Source organism: Heptranchias perlo, unplaced genomic scaffold (assembly GCF_035084215.1).
Source record: "Heptranchias perlo isolate sHepPer1 unplaced genomic scaffold, sHepPer1.hap1 HAP1_SCAFFOLD_759, whole genome shotgun sequence".
Classification (NCBI taxonomy): domain Eukaryota; kingdom Metazoa; phylum Chordata; class Chondrichthyes; order Hexanchiformes; family Hexanchidae; genus Heptranchias; species Heptranchias perlo.
Window position 1 is genome coordinate 48398 of NW_027139792.1, and position 18597 is coordinate 66994.

The following is an 18597-nucleotide window of genomic DNA, read 5'->3' on the forward strand; positions in this document are numbered from 1 at the left end:
TGGGGGAGTTTGTGGGGGAGGGGAGTGAGGGGGAGATTGTGGGGGGGGGGGGGGGAGTGGGGGGGAGATTGTGGGGGGGGGAGGGGGGGAGATTGTGGGGGGGGAGATTGTGGGGGGGGAGGGGGGAGATTGTGGGGGGGGGGGGGATTGTGGGGGGGGTGGAGGGGGAGGATTGTGGGGGGGGAGGGGGAGATTGTGGGGGGGAGGGGGGGAGATTGTGGGGGGAGGGGGAGATTGTGGGGGGGGAGATTGTGGGGGGGGGAGGGGGGGAGATTGTGGGGGGGGAGGGGGGAGATTGTGGGGGGGGGGAGGTGGGGAGATTGTGGGGGGGGAGGGGGGAGATTGTGGGGGGGGAGGGGGGAGATTGTGGGGGGAGGGGGGAGATTGTGGGGGGGAGGGGAGATTGGGGGGGGAGATTGTGGGGGGGGATGGGGGAGATTGTGGGGGGGGGGAGGGGGAGATTGTGGAGGGGGGGAGATTGTGGGGGGAGGGGGGAGATTGTGGGGGGAGGGGGAGATTGTGGGGGGGAGGGGGAGATTGTGTGGGGGAGGGGGGAGATTGTGGGGTGGAGGGGGAGATTGTGGGGGGGAGGGGGAGATTGTGGGGGGGGAGGGGGAGATTGTGGGGGGGAGGGGGAGATTGTGGGGGGGAGGGGGGAGATTGTGTGGGGGAGGGGGAGATTGATTGTGGGGGGAGGGGGGAGATTGTGGGGGGGAGGGGGAGATTGTGGGGGGGAGGGGGAGATTGTGGGGGGGAGGGGGAGATTGTGGGGGGGAGGGGGGAGATTGTGGGGGGAGGGGGAGATTGTGGGGGGGAGGGGGGAGATTGTGGGGGGAGGGGGAGATTGTGGGGGGGAGGGGGGAGATTGTGGGGGGGGGAGGGGGGGGAGATTGTGGGGGGGAGGGGGGAGATTTGTGGGGGGGAGGGGGGAGATTGTGGGGGGGAGGGGGAGATTGTGGGGGGGAGGGGAGATTGTGGGGGGGAGGGGGAGATTGTGGGGGGGGAGGGGGAGATTGTGGGGGGAGGGGGAGATTGTGGGGGGAGGGGGAGATTGTGGGGGGGGAGGGGAGATTGTGGGGGGGAGGGGGAGATTGTGGGGGGAGGGGAGATTGTGGGGGGGGAGGGGGAGGGTGTTTGAGGGATGGGGGAGGGTGTTTTGAGGGGGGGTGAGGCTGTTTCTCGGGATCCCAATCCATGGCCCAGGCCTGGGCCGCAATCCCCAGACTCACCTTGACTTTGATGAGCATTGTGCCGGTGTATCTCTGTCCGCCTCCTCTCACAGCCCGCGACTGCCCGTCTCCACCGGGGGGGTCACACCGGGGTCATCCGGCCGAGCGCTCAGCCAATCAGCACCGTGGGGGGGGGGGAGGGGGGCAACCTCGCTCACTTCCGTCCTCAAAAAAAAACCGTTTCTTGTTTTTAAAAAGCATTTTAAAAAAAACAGCGAGGGCTCGGAGCGGCGACCGAAGCATCTCATTCGGCTGCGATAATAATAATAAAAAAAGAAATTGCTTCGATTGGGGCGGGAAGGGGAGCCTGCTGGGAGTTGTAGTCCCTGGTTGCGCTTGAGTCTGCGCGGGGAGGGAGGGAGCAGACTACAACTCCCGGCGCGCACCGCGAGGGGGGGGGGGGTCCTGCGCCTGCGCAGTTAACCCTCCACTTTTCCAACGACATCACATTTCGGTGGGTCGGTGACTGACGGGGGTGGGGAGTGTGGCGAGAGCGCGCGTGCGCGCGACCACCAGCAGCATCACGTGAGGGGGAAGAGATCACGTGGGGTCCCCCCCCCCACCACCAACTGAAATAACGGTCGGTTTTTTTTTGAAACCCGCACGCGGCCGGCGACGGGCGGGAAGCGCGCCCCCGAGGGTCACGTGCTCACCACCTTACCCCCACCCCCCCACCCAGGAGGGAGAAAGAGGAGGAGGCGGCGGCGGGGGGCAAAATCCCCAACCCCCCACCCGGGGAAAGATGCCCCGCATCGATAACGACGTCAAGCTCGATTTCAAGGACGTCCTGCTCCGGCCCAAGCGGAGCACGCTGAAGAGCCGCAGCGAGGTACGCGTGCGGAGGAGACGGAGACGGAGACGGACGCCCCCCCCCCCCCCCGGCAACTCCCCCGGCGAGCGCCCTATCTCGGCCCGGGCGCCGTGCCGGGTTTTCGGGAACTGGGAGGAGGAGGGAGGGGGGAGGAGGAGGAGGAGGAGGAGGAGGGGGGGGAGGAGGGGGGGGAGGAGGAGGAGGAGGAGGAGGGGGGGGGAGGAGGGGGGGGGAGGAGGAGGAGGAGGGGGGAGGAGGAGGAGGAGGACGGTAGAAAGAGAAGAAGAAGAAAAGAAATCGAGGCACCCGGACGGGAAGCATCCCTCCGTTTCCCCGGCGAGCGCCCTATCTCGGCCCGGTCGCCGTGCCGGGTTTTCGGGAACTGGGGAGGAGGAGGGGGGGGGAGGAGGAGGAGGAGGAGGAGGGGGAGGAGGAGGAGGAGGAGGGCGGTAGAAAGAGAAGAAGAAGAAAAGAAATCGAGGCACCCGGACGGGAAGCATCCCTCCGTTTCCCCGGCGAGCGCCCTATCTCGGCCCGGTCGCCGTGCCGGTTTTCGGAACTTGGAGGAGGGGGGGGGAGGAGGAGGAGGGGGGGGGAGGAGGGGGGGGAGGAGGAGGGGGGGGGGGAGGAGGAGGAGGAGGAGGGGGGGGGAGGAGGAGGAGGGAGGAGGGAGGAGGAGGGGGGAGGAGGGAGGGGGGGGTAGAAAGAGAAGAAGAAGAAAAGAAATCGAGGCACCCGGACGGGAAGCATCCCTCCGTTTCCGCGGCGAGCGCCCTATCTCGGCCCGGGCGTCGTGCCGGGTTTTTCGGGAACTGGGAGGAGGAGGGAGGAGGAGGGAAGAGAAGAAGAAAAGAAATCGAGGCACCCGGACGGGAAGCATCCTCCGTTTCCCCGGCGAGCGCCCTATCTCGGCCCGGTCGCCGTGCCGGGTTTTCGGGAACTGGGAGGAGGAGGAGGAGGAGGGGCGGGGGGGGGGTAGAAAGAGAAGAAGAAGAAAAGAAATCGAGGCACCCGGACGGGAAGCATCCCTCCGTTTCCCCGGCGAGCGCCCTATCTCGGCCCGGGCGCCGTGCCGGGTTTTCGGGAACTGGGAGGAGGAGGAGGAGGAGGGGGTAGAAAGAGAAGAAGAAGAAAAGAAATCGAGGCACCCGGACGGGAAGCATCCCTCCGTTTCCCCGGCGAGCGCCCTATCTCGGCCGGTCGCCGTGCCGGGTTTTCGGGAACTGGGAGGAGGAGGGGGGGAGGAGGAGGAGGGGGAGGGGGGGGAGGAGGGGGGGGGAGGAGGAGGAGGGGGGGCAGGAGGAGGAGGAGGGGGGGAGGAGAGGGTAGAAAGAGAAGAAAAGAAATCGAGGCACCCAGACAGGAAGCATCCCTCCATTTCCACGGCGAGCGCCCTATCTCGGCCCGGTCGCCGTGCCGGTTTTCGGAACTTGGAGGAGGAGGAGGAGGGGCTAGAAAGAGAAGAAAAGAAATCGAGGCTCGTGTACCCGGACGGGAAGCACCGTCGTCCGTCCTCGGAGGAGGCGGGGTTTCACGGCGAGCGCCCTATCCGGCCTCGTCCCGAGCGGGGCCGCCGGTTCCCGAATGCTTCCGGGCAGGATAAGAAAGAAAGCCAAAAAAAAAATTGAAAATTCGAGGCTCGTACCCGGACGGGAAGCACGGTCATCCGTCCTCGGAGTTACTCTGGCGGGGGGGTGGGGTGCCACGGCGAGCGCCCTATCTCGGCCTCGTCGTCGCCGCCGCGCCCCTTGCGCAGGGGGCGTCGGTTCCCGGAATGCTTCCACGCGGGGAAAGGAAAGGGGGTAAAGAGAAAAATAATCGAGGCTCGTACCCTGACGGGAAGCACCGTCATCCGTCCCCGTTATTACTTGGGGCTACGACGAGTGCCCTATCTCGGCCTTGCTGCTTCGAGCGGGTTCTGGAAGCTTCCCCGCGAAAATTGGCTGGTTAACCACCAGCAGTGTCACAGTTTGCCTCCGCAGAGCATGGGCTACGATTATGTTATAGCCTTTGGTCCTCGTCGGCAAATTCTGGCAGCTTCCGTTCAAAAAAGGGCTTATTTCTTAGTGTGCTCTTGTTTTCCAATCCCTCCATTCCCCCCCTCCCTCCCTCCCCTATCTCTGTAACCTCCTCCAGCCCCTCCAACCCTCCCAGATCTCTGCGCTCCTCCAATTCTGGCCTCTTGCGCATCCCCGATTTTAATCGCTCCGCCATTGGCGGCCGTGCCTTCAGCCGCCTCGGCCCCTAGCTCTGGAATTCCCTCCCTAAACCTCTCCCCGCCTCTCTCTCCCTTAAACACTGGGGTTCATTTCTAGAGGGATAGAATTGAAAAGCAGAGAAGTTATGTTCAACTTGTATCGAACTTTGTTGAGACCACACTTGGGGTACGAGGCACACTTCTGGTCTCCGTATTATGAAAACGATATCGAGGCATTGGAGAAGGTGCAAAAAAGATTTACTAGGATGATACCAGAACTGAGAGGTTATAACTATCAGGACGGACTGAGGCTCTTATAAAAGACTGAGGGGTGACCTGATAGAGGTATTTAAGATTATGAAAAGGTTTGACAGGGTAGACGTAGAGAAGATGTTTCCACTTGTGGGGGGAGACCAGAACTAGGGGGCCATAAATACAAGATAGTCACTAATAAATCCAATCGGGAATTCAGGAGAAACTTCTTTCCCAGAGAGCGGTGAGAATGTGGAACTCGCTCCCACAAGAGTAGTTGAGGTCAATGGCGAAGATGTATTTAAGGGGCAGCTCGATAAACACATGAGGGAGATGAGTTTCCGACCATATCTCCGCTTCATCACCAAGGCCGCCTACTTCCACCTCCGTAACATCGCCCGTCTCCGCCCCTGCCTCAGCTCATCTGCTGCTGAAACCCTCGTCCGTGCCTTTGTTACCTCCAGTCTCGACTGTTCCAACGTTCTCCTGGCCGGCCTCCCATCTCCGCCCTCCGTAAACTCCAGCTCATCCAAAACTCTGCTGCCCCCCCGTATCCTAACTTGCATCAAGTCCCGTTCAACAGTGCTCGCTGACCTACATCGGCTCCCGGTCCGGGAACGCCTCGATTTTAAAAATTCTCATCCTCGTTTTCCCATCCCTCCACACCCTCGCGCCCCCTCCCTATCTCTGTAACCTCCTCCAACCCTCCCAGATCTCTGCGCTCCTCTAATTCTGGCCTCTTGCCCATCCCCGATTTTAATCGCTCCGCCATTGGCGGCCGGGCCTTCAGCTGCCTGGGCCCCAAGCTCTGGAATTCCCTCCCTAAACCTCTCCCCCTCTCCCTCCTTTTAAGACGCTCCTTAAAACCTACCTCTTTGACCGAGCTTTTGGTCGCCTGTCCTAATATCTCCTGATGTGTCTCAGTGTCAAATTTTGTCTGATAATCGCTCCTGTGAAGCACCATGGGACGTTTTACTACGCCATATAAACACAACCTCCTGCATCCTTCAATTTGTGTAACATCGCAGGGCTAGTGCGAGCAGTGCTGCAGGCTCACAACATCGAGCAAATCGTTATTTTTTTTTCTGATTAACCCGAGTTCTGTTCTCTTGTCACAAACCCTACCCCCCCCCCCTACAACCAGGTGGACCTGCTACGGTCTTTCACGTTCCGGAATTCCAAACAGTCGTACACCGGCATCCCCATCATCGCTGCCAACATGGACACAGTGGGAACGTTTGAAATGGCAAACACACTCAGCAAGGTGGGTGTGTACACATTCCCATCCCCCTTTCACCGACCGAGGGCGCTCTCCGGTTCAGAAGCACCAGTGCAAGCATCGGATCGCGGAACCAGACAGCACAGGAGGAGGCCATTCGGCCCATCGTGCCCGTGCCGGCTCTTTGGAAGAGCTGTCCCGATTATGCCCCCCCCCGCCCTTGCTCTTTCCCCCATCGCCCTGCAAATTTTTCCCCTTCAAGTATTTATCCAATTCCCCTTTCGAAAGTTATTATTGAATCTGCTTCCACCGCCCTTTCAGGCAGCGCGTTCCAGATCATCACAACTCGCTGCGTTAAAATAAATTCTCACCTCCCCTCTCGTTCTTTTGCCGATTATCTTAAAACCGTGCCCTCTGGTTACCGACCCTCCCGTCAACGGGAACAGTTTCTCCTTATTTACTCCGCCGAAACCCCTCTTGATTTTGAACCTGATCCGAGTGTCCGTTCTTCACTTGCGAGCCTCGACAGTGAGAGGCGGTGGATATTTGACTGTGGGAGGGCAGCACCACCGCGCAGCCGCGGGGGGCAGTCGTCGCTGGAGAGCGATCAGGAGCAGGAATCCTCTTTTTTTTCTGGGCCCGCGAGGCGACGCTCGCCAGGAGTCTCAGCTTAGCTGACGACGACCGCAAAGTAGAAGAATTTCTCAAAAAAAAAGTGCAGGAGACCTTCCTTATACAAAGAGGGAAAGGACGAGAAAGGCTTTTACTGACCCCCCTTGCTGTTTCTTTCCTCACTCAGTTCTCGCTGTTCACCGCTATCCACAAGCACTACACATTGGAGCAATGGAAGGAGTTTGCCGTCAGTAACCCAGACTGTTTGCCGGTGAGTGGGGGCGGCGGGGGAAGAGAGTCGTTCGGGCGGTGAGGGGGCGAGGGTGGGCTGCCCGCTTTCGGCGCTCGGCATCCTGCAGAACGATGTGCGCGAGGAGACAGACCGAGGCAGATGCGCGAGTGAGAGTGCGGGAAGGAATGGCACCTTTTTTTAATATTCGTTCATGGGATGTGGGCGTCGCTGGCGAGGCCGGCATTTATTGCCCATCCCTAATTGCCCCTTGAGAAGGTGGTGGTGAGCCGCCTTCTTGAACCGCTGCAGTCCTGTGGATGGTACACACTGCAGCCACGGTGCGCCGGTGGTGAAGGGAGTGAATGTTTAGGGTGGTGGATGGGGTGCCGATCAAGCGGGCTGCTTTGTCCTGGATGGTGTCGAGCTTCTTGAGTGTTGTTGGAGCTGCACTCATCCAGGCAAGTGGAGAGTATTCCATCACACTCCTGACTTGTGTCTTGTAGATGGTGGAAAGGCTTTGGGGAGTCAGGAGGTGAGTCACTCGCCGCAGAATACCCAGCCTGTTGTAACAGGGAAAGTGAGCCAGTGTTGAGTGGGGGGGCTGCAGAGACGAAAAAGAGATACGTCAAACAAAAGAATTAGCATTTACATAGCACGTTCTCAGGACGTCCCAAAGCACTTCACGGTTTTTACTTGTTAATCACTATTGCTGTGTGGACAAACACAATTTTTGCACTCAGCAAGATCCCACAAAGACTGAGATGATCCAGTTAATCTGATTTTTGAGGGAGGATTTTTGGCCTCGGGAGAACTCCCCCTGCTCTTCTTCCAATAGTGGCCGTGCGATCTTTAACATCCACCTGAGAGGGGCAGACGGGGCCCTCGGTTTAACGTCTCATCCGAAAGACAGCACCTCCGACAGTGCAGTGCTCCCTCAGTACTGCCCCTCCAACAGTGCGGCGCTCCCTCAGTACTGCCCCTCCGACGGTGCGGCGCTCCCTCAGTACTGCCCCTCCGACAGTGCGGCGCTCCCTCAGTACTGCCCCTCCGACAGTGCGGCGCTCCCTCAGTACTGCCCCTCCGACAGTGCGGCGCTCCCTCAGTACTGCCCCTCCGACAGTACGGCGCTCCCTCAGTACTGCCCCTCTGACGGTGCGGCACTCCCTCAGTACTGCCCCTCCGATGGTGCGGCGCTCCCTCAGTACTGCCCCTCCGATGGTGCGGCGCTCCCTCAGTACTGACCCTCCGACAGTGCGGCGCTCCCTCAGTACTGCCCCTCCGACAGTGCAGTGCTCCCTCAGTACCGCCCCTCCGACAGTGCGGCGCTCCCTCAGTACCGCCCCTCCGACAGTGCGGCGCTCCCTCAGTACTGCCCCTCCGACAGTGCGGCGCTCCCTCAGTACTGCCCCTCCGACAGTGCGGCGCTCCCTCAGTACTGCCCCTCCGACAGTGCGGCGCTCCCTCAGTACCGCCCCTCCGACAGTGCGGCGCTCCCTCAGTACTGCCCCTCCGACAGTGCGGCGCTCCCTCAGTACCACCGGGAGTGTTGGCCCTGGATTATGGGGCTCGAATCTCTGGAGCGGGGACTCGAACCCACGACCTTCTGACTCAGAGCTCAGGGGGTGGGGGGGTCGGAGAGTGAGACGGACCGAGCCAAGCTGAACGGTTCCGCGGGGTGAGAGCAGACAGGAGAGAGGGCAAGCAGAGGGGGATCCAAACGAGAGCACCCCGCACAAGGCGGGGGGGCGGACTTACTTTCTCTCTGTCCCACAGAACGTGGCAGCGAGCTCCGGCATGGGGCCAAATGACTTTGAGAAGCTGACGGAGATCCTGGAGCTGTTCTCGGGGGTTCGTTACATCTGCCTGGACGTTGCCAACGGATACTCGGAACACTTTGTGGAGTTTGTAAAAGACGTGAGGAAGAAATTCCCAGATCACACCATCATGGTAAGCGCCCGGGCACCGAGGGGGCAGAGATGCCCGGCCTCGCTGACAACGTGTGGACGGGGCCTTCGGTAAAAGGAGCTGACATTTTCTGACCTCCCCAGCAGCGGTGGGGGATCTCTTCCCATTTCAGGCACTCAGAAAGTCTTGCATTTATTTGGCGCCTATCACGACCCCAGGACATCCCAAAGCGCTTTACAGACAATCAAGTACTCTTGAGGTGTAGGCGCTGTTGTAATGTAGGAAACGCAGCAGCCAAATTTACGCACAGCAAAATCCCACAAACAGCAATGAGATAATAACCACTGTTTTTTAGTGATGTTTGGTGAGGGACAAATGTTGGGCCCAGGACACCGGGGAGAACTCCCCTGCCCTTCTTCCAATAGTGGCCGTGGGATCTTTTACGTCCAAGTGAGAGAGGGGCAGACGGGGCCCCTCATTTAACGTCTCATCCGAAAGACGGCACCTCCGACAGTGGCAGCGCTCCCTCAGTACTGGCACCGGGAGTGTCGGCCCTGGATTACGGGGCTCAAGTCTCCGGAGTGGGGACTCGAACCCACCACCTTCTGAATCGGAGGCGAGAGTGGGACCGACCGAGCCCACGGCCGACGCACTCACCGTCAAGGTCCCTCTGCTCAGCCCCAAACCTCAGAACAGCACCTCGTAACTGCACCAGTGCGCCTCTTTTTCGGAGCAGGAGTGTCCTCCAGGCCCTCCGAGGAAACCTTGGGCCTCCCATGCTCTGGTCTTCCTTCCCCCTCCCCCTGGCCGCTCCCCCACCAACCCTCCGAAGCATTTACCCGAGTGTCAGGGTCCGTCCCTTTGGGTCCCCAACGGCAACTTCCTGCCGTGCCAGCCGGCGGGTCCCCATTCAGATCAGGCTCCCGGAGTTAAAACCTGGACTGTTTCCCATCTGCCTCGCCCCCCACCCGCAGGACTCCCGGCAGGAGGTAAATTCCAGGCCGCTGTGTTTTATTACGACATATACTGGGTAACATCACCCGCACGGTACAGCTGTTCATATTCAACCGAGCAAGTCAGAAATAATAACCCGAGCACTGGACAGTACAGTGGGGCCTGTATCAAATCCAGCCACCTCTCTATGGATGGTGTGTCCTTTGTGAAATGAGTTTGCACAGTCTCAGGCCAGTTACTAATGGGCCCATGGGGTAAAATGTCCTCGAATTTAACAATCCCACTCACAGAGGTCACATGTAGGAAAGGGACGATTATCAGATTAGTGCAGGCGGCAGGGAGGGGTGGGGGCGAGTGCTCTTCTGAGGGACCTTATTGGGGACAGTGTAGAGGGAGCTTTACTCTGTATCTAACCCTGTACCTGCCCTGGGAGTGTTTGATGGGACAGTGTAGAGGGAGCTTTACTCTGTATCTAACCCTGTACCTGCCCTGGGAGTGTTTGATGGGACAGTGTAGAGGGAGCTTTACTCTGTATCTAACCCTGTACCTGCCCTGGGAGTGTTTGATGGGACAGTGTAGAGGGAGCTTTACTCTGTATCTAACCCGTGCTGTACCTGCCCTGGGAGTGTTTGATGGGACAGTGTAGAGGGAGCTTTACTCTGTATCTGACCCGTGCTGCACCTGCCCTGGGAGTGTTTGATGGGACAGTGTAGAGGGAGCTTTACTCTGTATCTAACCTGTGCTGTACCTGCCCTGGGAGTGTTTGATGGGACAGTGTAGAGGGAGCTTTACTCTGTATCTAACCCTGTACCTGCCCTGGGAGTGTTTGATGGGACAGTGTAGAGGGAGCTTTACTCTGTATCTAACCCTGTACCTGCCCTGGGAGTGTTTGATGGGACAGTGTAGAGGGAGCTTTACTCTGTATCTAACCCGTGCTGTACCTGCCCTGGGAATGTTTGATGGGACAGTGTAGAGGGAGCTTTACTCTGTATCTAACCCTGTACCTGCCCTGGGAGTGTTTGATGGGACAGTGTAGAGGGAGCTTTACTCTGTATCTAACCCTGTACCTGCCCTGGGAGTGTTTGATGGGACAGTGTAGAGGGAGCTTTACTCTGTATCTAACCCGTGCTGTACCTGCCCTGGGAGTGTTTGATGGGACAGTGTAGAGGGAGCTTTACTCTGTATCTGACCCGTGCTGTCCCTGCCCTGGGAGTGTTTGATGGGACAGTGTAGAGGGAGCTTTACTCTGTATCTAACCCTGTACCTGCCCTGGGAGTGTTTGATGGGACAGTGTAGAGGGAGCTTTACTCTGTATCTAACCCGTGCTATACCTGCCCTGGGAGTGTTTGATGGGACAGTGTAGAGGGAGCTTTACTCTGTATCTGACCCGTGCTGTCCCTGCCCTGGGAGTGTTTGTTCCTCACCCCAGGTGCCTGTAATAGAAAACTCTCCAGTTCCTTTCACTAAAACCTTGGACCTTAAGCATAATACCAAAAAAAGAGCCAATAAGTTGGAAAGGGGCTTACCACGGTAACCAAGTCCAGACGAAAGAACTGTTAACTGATTGATTGTCTGTTGCTAATAACATTGGGTTTCTGTTATCACCAACTTGAATTTAAAGTAGGAAAAGATTTCATGCATCCTACTCCAGTTATTGGGGTTTTGCCCCTCCCCATTTCAAATCTCCTGATGTGTTACCTTTCTTCTGGATTTCATCTCCCTAGGCGGGGAATGTGGTGACAGGCGAGATGGTGGAAGAACTCATCCTGGCTGGAGCTGACATCATCAAAGTTGGGATCGGACCTGGTAAATATCAGGAAGAATCGATGAGCGGGTGTGGTGAGCCAGGAATGTGGCCCGTGCTGACTGCAGAATGCTGCTGCACAGCGAGTCTACCGGACTTTACAGTGGGGAAATGTAGGAGACTCCACAGAGGAGGTTTACAGTGAATATACAGAACTGCACAGAGAGGCGTATGGGGGAATATGGGACTGTAGGGGCGGGGTGTAGGGGGAATATGGGACTGTAGGGGGGGGTGTAGGGGGAATATGGGACTGTAGGGGGGGGTGTAGGGTGAATGTACGGGACTGTAGGGGGGGGGGTGTAGGGTGAATGTACGGACTGTAGGGGCGGGTGTAGGGGGAATGTACGGGACTGTCGGGGGGGGGGGGTGTAGGGGGAATGTACGGGACTGTAGGGGCGGGGTGTAGGGTGAATGTACGGGACTGTAGGGGGGGGGGTGTAGGGTGAATGTACGGGACTGTAGGGGCGGGGTTTAGGGTGAATGTACGGGACTGTGGGGGGGGTGTAGGGGGAATGTACGGACTGTAGGGGGGGGGTGTAGGGTGAATGTACGGGACTGTAGGGGGGGTGTAGGGTGAATGTACGGGACTGTAGGGGGGGGTGTAGGGTGAATGTACGGGACTGTAGGGGGGGTGTAGGGTGAATGTACGGACTGTAGGGGGGGGTGTAGGGTGAATGTACGGGACTGTAGGGGCGGGGTTTAGGGTGAATGTACGGGACTGTAGGGGGGGGTGTAGGGGGAATGTACGGGACTGTAGGGGGGGGTGTAGGGGGAATGTACGGGACTGTAGGGGGGGGTGTAGGGGGAATGTACGGGACTGTAGGGGGGGGTGTAGGGGGAATGTACGGGACTGTAGGGGGGGGTGTAGGGTGAATGTACGGGACTGTAGGGGCGGGGTTTAGGGTGAATGTACGGGACTGTCGGGGGGGGGGGGGGTGTAGGGTGAATGTACGGGACTGTAGGGGGGGGGTGTAGGGTGAATGTACGGACTGTAGGGGCGGGGTGTAGGGTGAATGTACGGGACTGTAGGGGCGGGGTGTAGGGTGAATGTACGGGACTGTAGGGGGGGGTGTAGGGTGAATGTACGGGACTGTAGGGGGGGGTGTAGGGTGAATGTACGGGACTGTAGGGGCGGGGTGTAGGGTGAATGTACGGACTGTAGGGGGGGGGTGTAGGGTGAATGTACGGGACTGTAGGGGGGGGGTGTAGGGTGAATGTACGGACTGTAGGGGGGGGTGTAGGGTGAATGTACGGGACTGTAGGGGCGGGGTGTAGGGTGAATGTACGGACTGTAGGGGGGGGTGTAGGGTGAATGTACGGGACTGTAGGGGCGGGGTTTAGGGTGAATGTACGGACTGTAGGGGGGGGTGTAGGGTGAATGTACGGGACTGTAGGGGGGGGGTGTAGGGTGAATGTACGGGACTGTAGGGGGGGGTGTAGGGTGAATGTACGGGACTGTAGGGGGGGGTGTAGGGTGAATGTACGGGACTGTAGGGGCGGGGTGTAGGGTGAATGTACGGACTGTAGGGGGGGGTGTAGGGTGAATGTACGGGACTGTAGGGGCGGGGTGTAGGGTGAATGTACGGGACTGTAGGGGCGGGGTTTAGGGTGAATGTACGGACTGTAGGGGGGGGTGTAGGGTGAATGTACGGGACTGTAGGGGGGGGTGTAGGGTGAATGTACGGGACTGTAGGGGGGGGTGTAGGGTGAATGTACGGGACTGTAGGGGGGGGTGTAGGGTGAATGTACGGGACTGTAGGGGGGGGTGTAGGGTGAATGTACGGGACTGTAGGGGGGGGTGTAGGGTGAATGTACGGGACTGTAGGGGCGGGGTGTAGGGTGAATGTACGGGACTGTGGGGGGGGGGGGTGTAGGGTGAATGTACGGGACTGTAGGGGGGGGGGTGTAGGGTGAATGTACGGGACTGTAGGGGGGGGTTTAGGGTGAATGTACGGGACTGTAGGGGGGGGGTGTAGGGGGAATGTACGGGGCGGGGGGGTGTAGGGTGAATGTACGGGACTGTAGGGGGGGGGTGTAGGGTGAATGTACGGGACTGTAGGGGCGATTGGTAATTTGAGAAGTCCTGGGGAAGGGGCCTGTGTTTCCCCCACTGCAGTGCAGCTTGTTCCTGCTCAGTTTGGTGATTTTCGGAGCCCTGTCCGTTGCTGATCTGACCTTTCATCCTCCTCCCCTCTCCGCCCCTCCTCCCCTCCTCCCCTCTCCGCCCCTCCTCCCCTCTCCGCCCCTCCTCCCCTCTCCGCCCCTCCTCCCGACAGCGTCGGTGGACAAACGGAAATATTTTGTTCCCGAACCGTAAATGTTGTGTTTGAAGACGTCCGCCAGGTGAAGGAGTGGGAGCCAGGCCCGATTCCCGAGCTTTCCTCTTGTCTCCGCAGGGTCTGTGTGTACAACTCGCAAGAAGACAGGGGTCGGTTACCCACAGCTGAGCGCAGTCATCGAGTGTGCGGACGCAGCCCACGGTCTGGATGGTCACATTATATCGGTGAGGAGACAGAGGGCTCCCTCCTCAACTTCCCATTCTTGCCGCAGTACATTTCATCCCACGCCCCGCTCCCCCTGTCACCATGCCCCAGACGCACGGACCCTCTGTCCAGCCCCAAAGCCCCTTTTCTCCCCATTCATCCAGGCATCTGACCAGCATTCACGGAGCCAATCTCTTTGGAGTCCCTGAAACACATTTAATCTCAGCTCATTTCCATCTCCCACTTTCTCCTCTTCTCCTGTAGACGAGCTCTCCCCACATCATCCCACTCAGGCTCTCTCCAGAGTTGTGGGTCCCCTCACACCCTCTGGGAGACCAGACACATGGCACAGAACCTGTCCACAGGTCAGTGATTGCAGACTCTTTCATTCCTGCTGCCCCCTCCTTAAAACACTCAAGTGTATCTGATGTATCAGTAACTCGCTTAACGGTACCTCAAAATGCCCGATCCCCCCAATTGGATTAGATTTCAGCCTGTAAGGAAAGAAATAAGGACTTGCATTTATATAGCACCTTTCACCACCTCATAACGTCCCAAAGTGCTTTGCAGCCAATGAAGTACTTTTGAAGTGTAGTCACTGTTGTAATGTAGGAAACGCGGCAGCCAATTTGCACATAGCAAGGTCCTACTCACTCCTGGGTACCTGTTATTCTATATATAAACCCCCCCTGAACCCCTCGATTAGATTCCAGCCTGTAACTCACTCCCGGGTATCTGTTATTCTATATATAAACCCCCCCTGAACCCCTCGATTAGATTCCAGCCTGTAACTCACTCCCGGGTATCTGTTATTCTATATATAAACCCCCCGATTAGATTCCAGTCTGTAACTCACTCCCGGGTATCTGTTATTCTATATATAAACCCCCTGAACCCCTCGATTAGATTCCAGCCTGTAACTCACTCCCGGGTATCTGTTATTCTATATATAAACCCCCCGAACCCCTCGATTAGATTCCAGCCTGTAACTCACTCCCGGGTATCCGTTATTCTATATATAAACCCCCCGAACCCCTCGATTAGATTCCAGCCTGTAACTCACTCCCGGGTATCTGTTATTCTATATATAAACCCCCTCGATGAGGTTCCAGCCTGTAACTCCATTATTCTGACGGTGTAAGTGTAATGTAAAGCTTATTAATGTCTGAAGTGTCGGAGTGACTTGTATACTGTCGGAGTTGTGTATGAATCATTTTGCTGTCTTGAATCCTCAGTATATTAGTTAAGTTTATTGTGGACTGTCTGTTGACAGGACGGAGGCTGCACCTGCCCAGGAGACGTGGCCAAAGCCTTTGGTGAGCCCATTTCTCATGTCTAAACTGTGGGTGTGATTCAGGAGTTCGGTGAAGGAAAGGGTCCCATTGAGTTTGCACTAAGGTGACGGAGATCATTTTTGGTGGAGGCCATCTCCCTTGGCTGGTTCTATCACTGTTCCAGCTCTGTTGTATTACAGGTGTCCTCCCATCCAAAGGAAAACAGCTTCACGGTTACTTGTGTGTCACTGCTGTTTCCCCAAAACATTCAGTGGATAAATGCATGCGTATAAGCTTTGGTTGAGGATAGGATCAGGCTCTCTGCAGTGTCTCCCATGTTTGGAAAGCCCACTGACACACTGTGGGCTCCGGCGAGCAGCTCCTTTTCTCTTGTGGAGTGTGGCTGTAACGGGATCTCCGAGGTGGTCAGTGCCGCCCATCGGGAGACAGGAGAGGACGGCTCACTGCATCACCCTCCCAGCGACGTCCTCCCTCGACCCGATAACGTTTGGCGGCGGTTTTAAACCGGCGACCTCGCCTCGTGCCGCTCCCGCTGGCCTCCTAACTCCTTCTTTTCCTCTTCCCCTACCCCCCCCCCCACACCCCCGGCGCCCACCCAGGTGCCGGTGCAGATTTTGTGATGCTGGGCGGGATGTTTGCGGGACACACCCAGTGCGGAGGCGAGACCATAGAGAAGAACGGGAAAATGTACAAACTGTTCTACGGCATGAGCTCGGAGACCGCCATGAAGAGACACACCGGGGGAGTGGCCGATTACAGGTAACTGGGCGGGGCGGGGCGGGGCGGGGGCACCAGTCTCACTCACATAGGGAGGGATCGACCCTCAGGGGAGGGAGTGGTTGGAATCAAAAGGGACATCGTTCAAACTGTGAAACAAGGAACAGCAGAGCAGCCAAGGCGCTCTGTTCACATCACGGACTCTGACGTACAGGACGCAGTCCCCTGCTCTTTCTCCCCCCCCCCACCCAAAGACATCCCCCTCACCGCCCACCTACCTTAATACCTGGGACCATTCCCTCCGATCCCCATTGGCAGCCTCCTGCCCTCCGAGCCACCCCAAACTCCGCTCCCGCCCACCTCGGCGTTGGTATCGAGACCCGGGGTCTCCCACACGCTGACTCGGCCGTGCCAGCTTGTCCTGCACCCTCCCCTCCCCTCCCCTCCCACCCCCACTCTGCACTCACGCCCACAGTTAAAATCAGGGCATTGACCTCAACACGGAGGAGTGTGAGGATTAGGAGCTGAGGACGAACGAGAGAGGGGCAATGCTGATTGTGGGATCAATAGAATAGAGAGAGGGGTGAACTGTGGGTCTGTGACCAAACGGCACGTGTTGGAGAGGGAGGCGGGAGTTGCTCAGAGCTTTAATGGTGGAAACGTCACCTGCCTCGGGCCAAATCACAAATAAGATTTGCTTTCATGCAGCAACTTGTACCACATCTCCGAGACGTCCCAAACCACTTCCCGCTCAGTCACTTTGAAGCGCACTCACTGCCATCAGCTCGGCAAACCCAGCAGCCACGCCACACGACCCCTTCTCCCGCCTGACCCCGCCTCAACTCAGCACCTCCTGCGTGTAACAGCAGCTCTCTTCCCCCCCCCGTTTGTTTCCACCCGCAGGGCATCAGAAGGAAAGACAGTGGAGGTGGAGTTCAAGGGAGAGGTGGAAAGCACAGTGCGTGACATCCTGGGCGGGGTGCGCTCCACCTGCACCTACGTGGGAGCTGCTAAACTGAAGGAGCTGAGCCGGAGGACCACCTTCATCCGCGTCACACAGCAGCTCAACACCGTCTTCAACTAGAGCCCGCCGCCCGCCCGCCGCTGGCCGCCCTTCACGGTCTGACAACCTGTTTAAATAACGTACATGTCTGGGGGGCAGGGGCTGCTTCTCTATCTAACGTCTGGCTAATCCCTTCATATCCACCCACTCCCCCCTCCTCTCAATAACATTCCTCCCCTCCAAGGACCCACCCAAACCCCACTCTCCATTCAGATTCGCTTTTTAAAAAAAAAAAATCACCAATCTGGGACGATGGTTCTGTCGACTGGGGTAAAAGAAATGAGAAGAGACCTGAATCAAACTGGGGGGTGGGGGGCAGTACGTCAGATACTGGCCTCTCACACTCCGGGGAGTGTTTGATGAGGGAGCTTTACTCTGTATCTAACCCTGTACCTGCCCTGGGAGTGTTTGATGGGACAGTGTAGAGGGAGCTTTACTCTGTATCTAACCCTGTACCTGCCCTGGGAGTGTTTGACGGGACAGTGTAGAGGGAGCTTTACTCTGTATCTAACCCTGTACCTGCCCTGGGAGTGTTTGACGGGACAGTGTAGAGGGAGCTTTACTCTGTATCTAACCCGTGCTGTACTTGTATGGGTCATAACTAGGACCACCTGCCTACGATGCCTGTATCGGTCGTAGCTGGGACCACCTGCCTATGATGCCTGTACGGGTCGTAGCTGGGACCACCTGCCTACGATGCCTGTATCGGTCGTAGCTGGGACCACCTGCCTACGATGCCTGTACGGGTCGTAGCTGGGACCACCTGCCTACGATGCCTGTATCGGTCGTAGCTGGGACCACCTGCCTACGATGCCTGTACGGGTCGTAGCTGGGACCACCTGCCTACGATGCCTGTATCAGCCGTAGCTGGGACCACCTGCCTACGATGCCTGTATCGGTCGTAGCTGGGATCACCTGTTTACGATGCCTGTACGGGTCGTCGCTGGGACCACCTGCTTACAATGCCTGTATCGGTCGTAGTGGGGACCACCTGTTTACGATCCCTGTACGGGTCGTAGTGGGGACCACCTGTTTACGATGCCTGTACGGGTCGTAGTGGGGACCACCTGTTTACGATGCCTGTACGGGTCGTAGTTGGGACCACCTGCTTACGATGCCTGTACGGGTCGTCGCTGGGACCACCTGCTTACGATGCCTGTACGGGTCGTCGCTGGGACCACCTGCTTACGATGCCTGTACGGGTCGTCGCTGGGACCACCTGCTTACGATGCCTGTACGGGTCGTCGCTGGGACCACCTGTTTACGATGCCTGTACGGGTCATCGCTGGGACCATGTTTTAATTATATAGGATTGCAGGATTTTTACTGGTGTTTGGGGAGGCAGGGATGAGATTGGATCTCGCGGTTGTACTTTGCTGTTACCTTGGCTAAGATCCCACTACCAGATCACGCAGTAGTTGCAAGCTGTCAGCTGCCTGGTTCGATTGTTCAAATAAAAGTGTTTCAAAATTAAAAAGGCCCAGGTGTTAAGAGATGGTGGGATTTCCTTCAGATGGTGACTGGAGCCAGCGATAGAGGGTCAGACCCCCTCTCCTCGACCTCCTGTAAGGTGAAACGCACAAGGACAGGCTGGTCTGGAGAGACTCCACCAGCTGCTTACCCTAAAACTAGGGAATTCCTCAGTCACCCTCCTCCGCGGGGACCGAGCCCGCGCGCGGGGAGGAGGGACGCAGAGAGCGAGCGAGACAGAAAGGCTGTGCCTTTAGACAGCTACAAATTACCGTCTCAGCAATCCAGAGGCCATGAGTTCAAATCCCACCTCGGGCAGTGTCAGAATTTGAATTCAGATTTTTGTTTCAAAAA

The 18597-nt window shown here is 57.8% G+C and overlaps 1 protein-coding gene across 2 annotated transcripts; it reads left to right on the forward strand.

Moving 5' to 3' along the window:
- Positions 1-1653: 1653 nt before the first annotated feature.
- On the forward strand, positions 1654-18250 carry LOC137319193 (GMP reductase 2-like). 2 transcript variants are annotated; one of them, XM_067981515.1, is made up of 9 exons: positions 1655-2058; positions 5634-5753; positions 6508-6591; positions 8326-8499; positions 11136-11217; positions 13612-13718; positions 14972-15014; positions 15593-15752; positions 16614-18250. In XM_067981515.1, the coding sequence occupies exons 1-9, from the start codon at positions 1972-1974 to the stop codon at positions 16792-16794; spliced, it is 1038 nt and encodes a 345-aa protein (XP_067837616.1). In that variant the 5' UTR covers positions 1655-1971; the 3' UTR covers positions 16795-18250. The 2 variants fall into 2 exon arrangements, with proteins under 2 accessions (XP_067837617.1, XP_067837616.1); XM_067981516.1 differs by lacking the exon at positions 5634-5753 and having other exon boundaries at positions 1654-2058.
- Positions 18251-18597: the final 347 nt, after the last annotated feature.

Bases quoted from the DNA above. Each gene is read 5' to 3' on its own strand.
- LOC137319193 (XM_067981515.1), top strand. From the start codon at position 1,972: ATGCCCCGCATCGATAACGACGTCAAGCTCGATTTCAAGGACGTCCTG. The intron at 2,059-5,633 runs GTACGCGTGCGG...CCCTACAACCAG, and splicing joins CGCTGAAGAGCCGCAGCGAG to GTGGACCTGCTACGGTCTTT. The intron at 13,719-14,971 runs GTGAGGAGACAG...GTCTGTTGACAG, and splicing joins TGGATGGTCACATTATATCG to GACGGAGGCTGCACCTGCCC.